Genomic DNA, 12,000 nt, shown 5'->3' on the forward strand with positions numbered 1-12,000 from the left:
GTCCCACAGGAAACCATCACTGCAGCTCACTGCTGCTGAAGCTGCTGGATCAGGGGTTCACTTAGTTTTTCACACACTGCTTCTGTGGTTTGTCTCAGTTTTTGTTCAATAAATAGTGAAACAGTGTAAAATGTCAGGTGTTGTTGTTCATCTGAGGTTGTTTTCATCTCATCTTAAGACTTTCATTATTAATTATGTCCTGATATGTAAAACCTTATGAGTGAAAAATTCTACTTTATTTTTCTCTGAGTTGTTTAATTTCTCAAAGCTGGGCAAAAATCCAAAGTTAAACCTCAACTTCAGATATTTGGAGTCGGTTAAATGTCAAATACCAACAGTGTTAATGATGTAATTTTCCTAATTTCAGATGAAACAATCAATCAACAAACACGTTCACTCCTTCTCTTCTGCTGTAGCTCTGAGTGACGGATAAATCGATGCCAGCATTTTTTAAAAGTTAATGAACATGCAAAGCCCTAAAAAAAATGTTTAATTATTTGGGTGAGTGAAGTAATAATTTCACACGTCATAGAGCTCCTTATTACCGCTAATTTATTACATTAACTGCTGACCGCTTCACATCTAATGCACAGCATTCTGTAGATCTTTTCAGAGATATGGTGGCAGAACAGACCGTATAATATTCCTAACTACTACTAAAATAACAGCCCAGTACACTTTATTAATTCAACGGGAGAAAACGTGCACACGGGCAGGTAAGAACATGAAAGTGCTGGAATATAAACCCATGAAATGTTTGTCAGGGGAAGCATCAGGTCTTTATTCGAATAAAAGACAAAGTTTTCATGAGGATGCAGGTAAGAAAGCATAAAAGCATTCAGGTTTGTAGGATGAAATTACAGGTAAAACTGCCAACGAGTCGAACGATTTTCATTCAAACCGTGAACTAATCCACTGTGTTTGTCCTTCTTCTGGGTTTTGCTCTGTTGTCATCACCGGCCTCACCTCACCATGCTTCAGAAGACATGCTTATTCCTACTCTTATTACCTGTAAGTAGAGATTTCACATCAGGAACAACTCTTGTCTCCACCCATTATTTGTTCTTTATGGCTGCCTCTTGATTTCTGTTCAGATTTTGTCCTATTTTCTTTCATTCTGTTTAACTTTTCATCACATTCGACTCCTCGGTGAATACGAGGACTTGTGTGTTGAACTCACCGAGCTTTATGAACCTGAAACATCACTGCTTTTTGTTTTGATGTCAGAAAATCCTCTGGCAGTGGTGGAATCTACATTTAAAGGTTAATTTCAGCAGCACACTGGTTTGTTTCTCAGCCTTTAGCCACAGTAACATTTACAACTCTTAAAAAAACACCATTTTTGAAGCTTAATACTTTGTTGTTTTGTAAAATCAGTCATATTGATCCTCTGCAGCTTGCTAAAAAAGCTGAAATTGAGATGCTGCACGACCGAGTACATCCTGAATTTATGTATTATGTGAAAAACACTACAGCTGTATATAGATATCGACCTCATTAGATACAGAGCAGCTGGGAGGGGTTTTCATACGAGTCCTTAAAGCTCACAATAAGAATCCAGGTGAAACAAAAGAAAAATAACAATTAGAATTGGATATTTGACTTACTGAGGAAAATGATCCAGTATTACAAATCCATAAGCTGCAAAAATACAGTCAACCTGCAGGATTAGAGCTTAATTTGAAGATGAAATTAGAATGAGGCGTTTTCATCCAGTGTGATAACTTAATAAACAGATGTTTTAAGGTATTATTATCACTACACATGCTTGTGGAAGTATATCCTGACACAAAGACTTCTGCAGACCTCGGAGGAAGCGTTGAAGGCGCTCATTTTCACCTAATTCACACAGGCCAGACAGAGTCGCCTCAGCCAAGCATCAACGTGTGCTAACACACATTAAACCGGCGTCAAGGACTCACAGCTGTGTGGTCGGTTTGAGCCGCGCCCTTCACGATCTCGGCTTACCATTACATACATAACCAGTTTGGGCTCTGCCACTATAACCCCTCAGTGGGCTCAGGGCTGTAACCTTTGACCTCTCTCACCGGCCATGAGAAGGCCCTGTGAGGTGGAAATCAATAAAAAGCGGGTCGTGCAGCAAGACGACAACCCTGAGCACACGAGTCGTTCTGTCAAAGCAGAGCGGAAGAAGAAGGAAGTGATGGTTTCTGAATTAAACGCTGAGTCTTGACCTTCCTTCACAGAACTCTGAAAGCACCTGAATGTCAGATAGTTACAATCAAACGTATTCTACGCCCTCTGAAAATTAGGTTTATTGGCAAAATGTGCAAACTAGTAGCTGTTTGCAATAAACAAATCAAGCAAGAACAATATAGATAGCTCAACACAACTATTATTTCAAGTGTTTTATTGGAATTCAACAGAAAATTCCGCTTTTAATGTCGACCGCAGTCTCAAACTTATTCAACCCCTTCATGACGAGTATCTTTAGAACCAAGTAGAGCTCCTGTTGCTGTTTTGACCTGCTCCAGCCTCTGTTTAGCAACTATTTTAAACTGTTATTGTGCCATTTATTCCAAAAACACCTGAACGATTTCAGATGTTGCCAGTAAACCTGATTTGCAGTGTTGGGGGGGGTGAATCCTTGCAGCTGTATGTAGTTTTGGATCATTTTCCCCTACAGACAAATGACAAAAAAAGACACTGATAAATGAATAAGGTGACTGTAGAGTCAAAACAGCCAAAAATAATTGTAAATGAGCAACAAAAGACTCAAAACCACCACCATGCAGTGTAAAACAGCCTCGAAGTTAGTCAGAACAACCTCAAAGAGACTCAAATTGACCAGAATGACTGACATAAATCACACAAAGAGGCACAAAAATGTCCCTCTAGCCTTTTGTGAGCAGAAACTAATACATGCCTCTGGAAAGGCCTGTTTTTAAGGTGTTTGGTATGTTATGAACTTACTGGGTTAGTGTCTATAAGATGAATTAAATACATTTGAGCATCAAGGAATAGAGTCAGATTAGAGGTGTGTCTTATTCCAAGCTTTGTCTGAGCCCAAAGTGCCTGACTTTGAACCACTGGTTTGATTGGTTCTCTTTATCTGCTGTGGACCATGTATTTATACTGAAATGTAGACATTTAATAAACATTGTACAGGCAGTATGTTTTATAAAGTCTCCACAGAGGCTGAGCTCTTAATGGCTTTGCTGTCATTTCTGATATCTGAATACATTCTGCTGTCGTAACTTATTCCTGAAACACTCCAAACCAGAAGGCTATTCCACCAGCTAAGCCACTACGTCATTCTACGTATCCTATCTGAAGATATTGGTCGTGCACGTGGCGTATGTGCTGGCTGCACTGGCTTCAGTGTGAGTTTGGTGGAGAATTCAGTGAAACTTCCTCTGCATTGTGTGCCGGGCCCTTCTCTTAAAGGTCAGTGTAATTCACTGCTATCTTCTCCCCCAAGTGGCCGTTTCCTGCTTATTAACCACTTCTAATGAAGGGCTGTTATGAAGCGCTGCCTTCACACGTGCACTCGCACGCATTAGCATACCTGTGGAGCCGCACGCACTCTGTTGCCCTGAGCTCATTTACAAATCCCTGCAGAGAATTTCAAAAACTCTCTATTCCTTTAGCCTTCTTCAAAGAATCGGAGAATTTGCTCCAAACTGAGCGGAACAATCATCACATGCCAAAACGTCCTCTTAAAACGGCCCTCATTTGGCTCTTTAACCCCAGCAGAAATGACTTCTTTACAGTGAGAAACACACAGTTAGAGTGACTGCAGCCATCAGGTTGGTTTTGCTGCTTTTCCTCACCCGTTGCAGTCATTAATTTGCTTCAGCCGGTGTGGCCAATCTGCTTTAAATGGGGTTATATGTAGACTAATGCCACCCCCAGTCAGCGTCTCGTGTGCACACGGGATGTTCTTTGGGTTCGATGGCCCGCAGTCTCCCTGGAGGTCCTTCTGCAGCTGATTTATGAACAAGCAACAGAGTCTGATTAAGGATATCAGACCAACTTCTTCTCACGAGCTGCTTAGCTTCTGTTAAAGCACCAAAACCTCTGGTTCAGTGTTGTAAAAAGATTGTTTTTTGACTTAAAATGCTCTGACACTCAAAGAGACGATCAGATGACACTCTGCAGTAAGATGCAAGGACACAGAATTACAAAAAGACCTTCATTTATGTGAAAAGTTTGGCTTTGAAGTGAAGCAGCCTGAGCAATAAATTCTCAGAGCTTCATGTTTGAAGAAAAAAACAAAAACCTTGTACATCACCATCGTATTTCATTAAATTTGTTTTGCCTGCAGTCGAAAATATAATTTGCAGCCTCTGAAGTTTGTAGTGGAAACTAAATCCCAACAAGCAAACAATACAAGACATAACACAGAATATGACATTAGAAACTATTAATTAAAGACTTAGTGGCCGGAGAAGTGGCTGCACACACACACACACACACACACACACACACACACACACACACACAGACACACACACACACACACACACACACACATGCAGACCCACTCGCATATAAACATGCTCGCACAGTTATAGCCCCTGGATGTTTACTCTTAGATGAGAGGGGATTTAAAAATGCGCCAGGCTCATGCATTTTTGCAGTGTGTGTGTGCATTTCTCTCTCTGTCGTTGCAACCTCCATCTCTCTCACTTCACCTCTCGCTGTATCCCTCAATCTCTCCCTCCCTGGTCGGGTTTGTCTCTAAATCCTGTGATACGCAGATGAAAGTTTGTTTGGGCTTCGCCTGCAGCCTCCTCTGGAGCTACTGCTGTCATCCTGAGGTGACTGACTGCCTGTCTGGCTGCAGTGCTGGCAGGGGATGGCTGGAGGATGTTTGAGCTATCCTGCTGCCTACCGAATGGCTGAGGCAACTCTAGAAATTATGCAGGAATTTTTGGCCAATCCCTCCACAAGTGAAACAAATGCCGTTTGCCCTGTCTGGTTGGATAGCTTGAGGTTGTCTTTAGGACAGTCAGTGGGTCTCCATGATGAGATTAACTGGATTATAGCTACAGTTGGGTTCTGCTCCTTATCTGAGGGTAATTATCCTTGGATATATGGCGGTGAATGAATGGAATCACTGGCACAAAGCATGTCATACCCCGGTACGATAGGTGGCGCTGTCCCCATTTCAGCTATCGCTAATAGAGCCACTTCCTGTTGACGTCTTCACCGCCAACAACAACAAACTCAGGCATTCAGAAAGATGGCGAACGCAGAGCGAGATGAAGCTGCGTCCCTCTCCATCTGTGATGAGCTGGTTATGGCACAGACGATGCACAACGGCGCATTCTCCATCGCGTTGTTTCTTTCTTTCTGACGACAGCAACAGGAATTTCGTCTCCTTCCACTTCCGGGTGACGATCGCGGGAAAAAATCTGGAGCAGAACGCTCGATCCGATCCACTGTCGTCTACGTTTGGATCGAGTTATCTCGGGTCTTAACCCGATCCGATCTTTTTTTGTCAGATTAAGGTGTCTACATGAGCTGAATAACTCAGTTTTATTGTAATTTAACCATTAATCCGATCCGATGGCGCTCATGTAACCGCACTGACTTGGTTTTCCTTTAGGTTTACTTATCTGTACACCAATAAGCAGTTTTTGTTTCTACAAATATGTTGGAAACGCCGTTTAAAGAATTCATGTCATGATTTTCCTTTTGGGCTTATGGGAGGGGCTCACATTTTAAAGATTACTACCAAAATCATCAGGACAGCCGCAGTTTTTCGGTTATTTTTGGGTTGGATACTGATGTAAAGCAGGAGATATTCATGAAAACGTACTAACTAAGATTTCCTGGGACTTTAAAGAACGATTTGCACACATTTAGTCATTTTTAATCACCTTCACGTTGAATCAAAGCACACGATTGTAGTAACCATGGCATGGGTGCATGGCACACATGCTTCACCTTATACAGGTAAACATGAGATGAAAAAGTCTCCTTTATTCTAAAGGAACTGAGCAAAGAAACTTTACTAATGAATGTGATTTAATGGAGTCCCAGCTTTTGGGAAATGAACCCTTTACATTCTCATGACGTTCATTTTATCAAATGAGCAACGATAAAAGGCTGTTTTTCCCTCACTGAGAGCGCTGCCGCTTCGCTTCATTTCTTCCCATCCCGTCTCATTTGGGAATAATGTCTCTTCTTAAAACCATCAGGGGAAGCACTCGGCTTCCCCTGATGGTTTTCAGCGTCCCCTACCACACGTCTCTCATTATCAACACATCAAACTGCCGGCAATTAACGTCGCCCGGGGCTCAAAGTAGTCCGTGATTCTGGCGGCTGCCGTCACCTGGTGGGCTAACCTGAGCGCTTAATGAACTGCTGCTCTGACATTCATTAAAGAAAGATTATGTGTCGCTCATTGTCACTTTCGATATGCGAGGGCTTAGTCATTTAAACTAGCCCATTATTGGGATGAATTGGGATAAGTAACATTGCAGTGAAACAGTGGGGAGGATAATGAGAAGGCCCCAGGTTTAAAGTCTTAATGTTGCCTTTACTGCTTCTTACCTTATAACTGCTTCTCCACTTTCCTCGTGTCAGCTTCTTCATCCCCGTTTCCACCTTTATCTTCCATCTATCCATTTGGCTTTCCTTTTTTTGCCCATCTCCAGCCCACTTTCTGTCAAAGTGCAGTCAGATAGCCAGGAATAGGCCACTCTAAGCTCCAATCACACCGGAGGTTTTGGGGCCCCGCCGACTATAAATTGGTGTGGAGTGGAGCAAGGTTGGATCTGAGGTTGATGGAAGGAAATTATTTTGGGAGAAAGTTTCTTGAGCCATTCCACCTTTGCTGTCGTTCACTTTCTTTTTTCCGACACCTCCATCTTTCCTCCCACTTGTTGTTGAGTTGTTGTTTTTCCTCAATTTCCTCGTTTATCTGGAAGTGTTTCATTTGTTTCCTGCTTCCTCTGCTGCTGAGCCTCTGTCTTTTTTCATTTCTCCTCCTCTGTGCTTAATTGCTGTAGTACTAAAGGGCAAGTACGGCTCATCATCTGATCCCGGCTAATATGTTTCCCGCTTTACTTTCATATCCGCACACATTGCTGTCAGGATTCTATGAGGCGGTGGATTGATAGGAGTGAAAGGAGATGTTGCCTCCATCGCTGATCTGTTGCTTATTGCTTCCCGACCTTCTGAGGGATTGACAGTGCAGTGACTTACATGTACGAAGCGCATCGTAAATACAGAAAAGATCAATAAAAGCACACCGTGTTGTACTCACAGCACACAGAAATGTAAAGGCACGTAAGCAATCTCAGCATTCAAAGACATCAAATGAATGCGTTCAGGCACACAAAGATGAGCACTTTCACAGTTCAAACTGGATTATTCTGCAGCACACTGTCAGTGTTCATGTTGTGAAATGAGGACTTGTAGGGAGATGCATTTATGATGCTGCAGATAGGACTCAAATGTACCGTTGTATCATTCAAACTGGGCGTCATGCTTCTTTTATGATGGGGAAGTTTGCAGTGGGTTCAAACCACCAGATATAACCCCCGACTCATTTTTAGCCATCAGGTCCAGCTGCCATGTTGATCTAATGTTACGATATGATTCCAGTGGCTCCTGGGGATTCAGGCTGTTCTCTCACTTAAGTGTTGAAGGGAGGAAACAGTCATGATGTCGCGCTCAGAGGCCCAGCTGTTCTCGCCATCATCAAACATCAGATTGTGCTTAATTTCCTGAGCAGAGCATTGTTTCTTCACCCCGTTCCCCGTCATGTTTGCTGTATATTTGTTCCCCTGACCTTTTCTTTGGTGCTCTCCTTGGCTGCAGTTTGCTAACACTCAGCGGTTAATGACCGCCGCTCAAACTTGGATTTACCCCTGATCTGGGCTGTTTGTGTCATGTAAACTTAGGTTTATATTATGTGATAAGACCCAATTATTTTAGTCTTTAGAAAACTCAGTTTGTTTTTAAAGAAGAAACCACATTTGTTTTTATACCGTAAATTTCTAACTATAAAGCGCACCTGAATATAAGCCGCACCCTGTAATTTTAAAAAGGAAATCCATTTTGTACCGCATTATAAGCAGCGGGTCTCCACATTATGATATGAGATATTTACACAGAAAGATGTTACATGTGAGGATTTTTAAACTTTTAACTATTTACGTATGGTAACATATACAAATAGATGCATACAAATGCTTTTTTTTCCCAAACAGTGCCTGTTACACCGATGGTTTTAACTTAAATACCTATCAGTAACGCACAAATACGTGGCATAAATGCTTTTTTTCCCAAACAGTGCCTGTAACACTGATGGTTTTAATTTGAATACGTATCATAACGAACAAATACGTGGCGTAAATGCTTTATTTTCCCAAACAGTGCCTGTAACACTGATGGTTTTAACTTAAATACCTATCGGTTTTAACAGTGCCTGTAACACGGCTGCTTAAAAAAAAACAGACAGTAGCCTGCCAGGAAAGTGTGTTTGATTTATCGTACAATTTCATTGGACCGCTGTGGACTGTTGGCTAATTTTATTGGTCCAATGTTACGAGGCAAAATGTTTTTGGCGGCATGTAAAAAAATTAGCCACAGCGTATTATAAGCTGCGGTTCTAAAAGCCTGAAACTAGCGGCTTATAGTTCGGAATTTACCATGATTATATTTCATGCTAGTAATTAAGTTTTTTCTTATTTAAAAGAAATGTAGCAGGAACCAAAACGGCTCCTTTTAAAGTCACGAATCATCATAATCAGCACCAAGCAAAAAAGCTGCCTTTCAACAACAGTTTGAGTCCATCTTCCTTCAGTTTAAACATCTCTGAGCAGCAAAACTTCATCATACACATGATTAATCTGCTGAGGACGATGTCCCTCTTTGGAGTGGCTTTGAAAGATGGAGCAGCTTTCCAGAAACGCACACAAACTGGCCTATTAGGCGGCGTCGTGATAAGTCACCGAGAAACACACCCACTCACTGCCCAGTTTGGACCGGCAGCCCAGTACAACAGCCACGTGTAACACTCTCACACAGCCGAAAAGCCTGATTGTCCAGCACATTCGGTCCTTACACACCTCTCAAGGAGCTCAAGTGTTTGCTGAAGGAAACAAGCACATGCACACAGGCCAGCTTTAAAACCAACGCTCACGAACACAGCCCACTGTGTGCCGATTGTGACTAGATGTCAGGCACTTAAAGCAAGTAGAAAAATGTGTTGGTGGATCCTGGAGGAGGTTTTTCTGTTGACTTCAGAGAAATAAGTACAAGATGGATTTTATGACTCAACCGGAGCTAAATTTACAATTTAAAATTGTTCCTGATGCACATACGAGTGATTGAATCTCCCTTTGATTTGCAAGCGAAGCACAGAAGGCTCAGATTTGAGGAGCAAACACAGCTTGTACGCAGTGAGAAATTTGGTTAATGGGTCACTGTGTTCTGACAGCTTGTGGGCAGTGCAAGATTCTCACGTCACTGTGGAAAGTGTAGCTGATGGAGACTAAATGACAAAGCTCTTGTTCTTGTTGAATATGTCAAAGCAAAAAGAAGTGCCTGAAAGGATCTGTGGTACCTGCCGAAGTTTGGGTGCAGCCTCCCATTCATTTAGAATGAGCGTTTACGTACACTTTGGGTCTTAGACACAGATTTAGTGATTATTCAGCATGCAGTTAACTACACTTTGGGTCTTAGACACTGACTTATGTGACAAGTTGACGGTTAATGAGTGATCAAGATCAGGAAGAATTCCCCGGGGGCATTTAACCTAAACAGCATGTGGGAAAGCATTAAATGCACCAGGCTACTCTTTGTTACCGCATCCCATTAGAAATGTGATGCTATCCATTAGGTATTCCACGGGCATAAAGGATCATTTGCGGGAAAAAAATAAAATGGATCAGAGCACAGCTCCCTTGTTAGTAAGATAAAGCATCTTATAATGCACTGCAGCGCTGCACACAAGCATGAAATTAAACACACAGTGAGCTCCAGTCAGACATTAGTGAAGCACAAAACTGCCGGCATCATAAAGAAACCATTCTCAGCAATTAAAAGACAAAAGTTGAAGAAACTTACTCTGCTTATTGACTCTCGTCTGGTTTCGCTGTAACCCTCAGATGAACCTGAAGCTTTTAGGGCATTTAAGGCCGCGCCACACTTTTCCATCAGTGGGTTTACAAGTAGATCCAATAAACTTGTGTTATTCTAACTGAGAGTTATCTTAACACAGAAAAGAATTCCTGTGCAAGGCCACGAACTTTGGGAAACAGTTAATTTGCTTTAAAGCGTCTCCACTGGCAGGCAAAGCACACGCTGTTACAGTATTTAATTCATTTTTGGAGGCACTCATTTTAAATTGAAAGCAGTGTTAATTTCTGCAGCATTTTTAATTACTTTCATTAGTGTCAGTGTTGCCTGTGTCACTGCCGTTTTCCCCGTAATTGTTTTAATTAAAGAAGGATTGATTTAGTAAATACAAATGTATTAAATGTAATAAAGCACACGAGTGGTTTGGAGTTTTCTTCACTCAGCTTGTTGACCTCAGACAAATCTGCTCGTCTGTTCTGTAGATGGATCAAACCCGGCAGTTCTCCACAACAATAAAAGTCAAGAGCTTGTAAGTTTATTATTTGGATGTGTGATAAATACCAGCTTATCATCCATTTAATTAGAACACTGCCATAATCAAGCTGCTGACTGGGTCGTCTTTCAGCTTTATTCCAGCTTTTGTGATATTTCCTGGTTGTTTTTGACCCCTAGTGCAGCAAAGTAATGTCAGATTTTCTGACACGTGTTCTCCAGAAAACACGAGACATCCACACAGAGCAGATTACGATATTTAGTCATGGCTACAGATAACAGAGCGAATCTGTGGCTGAGTTTCAGGCGTATGGAGGCTGCGTGTTTTTAGCTGCTTATCTCAGACCCTTTAACATATGACGAGCCGTGTGGGCCTCTTATGGCATCCAAAGTTTGGAAATGTGGACGGGACTCGTGTCCAAGAGATGAGTCAAACAGCCTCGGTGCTTTCTGTGCGCCTCGTTTGCATTAAAGCGACGCACACTAACCATCACTTCCAGTGTTTTCAGGTGCGTTCCTGAGGATCCGCACACAGAACAGGACGGTGAATCTGCTTTGGTGCTCTTGTGGACAGTGTCAGGTTGTAATAGCTGCTGCCATCTGCTCTCTCAGTGGGCCTGAAACTGTAGGTAAAACCACAAATAGTCAACACAAAGTGTCCAACAGATGGGAGTTGTGACATGTGCACGAAGAAAAGAAGAAAAGAATCTCACGGGACCTCTCATCAGCAGCCAGAGCACAGCTAGATTTACCATTAAATGTAACAACTGTAGATGCCCCGCTGAATGTCAGCCTCTCCCCAGCGAGTCACATCGCCTGTCCTTTCTCTGCACTAATTACTGTGGAGAAGAAGAAAAATGAGAACATCCTCCCTCCAAACCCCTGCAACATTTGAGAATAAGTTCTCCCTCCTGCATATCTGGTACTGTTTAAATGGGGGAAATAGTTTATTCCTGTTTTTGCTCTTTAATGAGATACTTTCAAACTCAGATGAGCATCATTTCACCAAAACATCGTGCGGTTGTGGTCCAACCCGACGGCCTCCAAGGTCAAACAAGGACAGCCGGTTTATATAAATAAGACAAACAAATAGTAGGATTTGGATTATTAAACCTGGTTAAACTTAGTTGATGACATTTCAACTAAAAATGGTCTATAAAGACTGATAGATGTTTTCTAAATATAATAACCTGATTACAGGGAATGTGCTGCATGAAGATAATACTGTTTCTTAAAGATATAAAGTTAAAGAAAATGGACGTTTAAGAGGAAGGAACCCACAGAGTAAACTAGACCGAGAGGCTCTTATCATCCACAAACGCTGGATTCAAGCAGTAAAAACTAAATAAACTTTAGTAAAGAGCAAATGTAAGCGGATGGATTACAGCACAAAGTGGTGATGTCACAGTTAGGCGTGTCACAACTGATCCATAATTATTTGAGATG

General features: G+C 41.9%; 1 protein-coding gene across 9 annotated transcripts in view; it reads left to right on the forward strand.

The window, feature by feature from the left end:
* The window catches only part of ptprt (protein tyrosine phosphatase receptor type T), a 348,700-nt gene that overhangs the window by 258,037 nt on the left and 78,663 nt on the right, over positions 1 to 12,000 (forward strand). For 3 of the 9 annotated variants that reach the window (XM_072381466.1, XM_072381459.1, XM_072381464.1), the window contains one exon: positions 982 to 1,011. The exons of 5 other annotated variants lie outside the window; for them this stretch is intronic. In XM_072381466.1, coding sequence (XP_072237567.1) covers positions 982 to 1,011 — 30 coding nt within the window. The remainder of the gene's footprint in view (positions 1 to 981; positions 1,012 to 12,000) is intronic. One more of the 9 variants, XM_072381460.1, reaches the window with a different exon arrangement.

The sequence above is a fragment of the Leuresthes tenuis genome, unplaced genomic scaffold (assembly GCF_036924035.1).
Source record: "Leuresthes tenuis unplaced genomic scaffold, fLeuTen1.0.hap1 SCAF_3, whole genome shotgun sequence".
In the NCBI taxonomy this organism is placed as follows: Eukaryota; Metazoa; Chordata; class Actinopteri; order Atheriniformes; family Atherinopsidae; genus Leuresthes; species Leuresthes tenuis.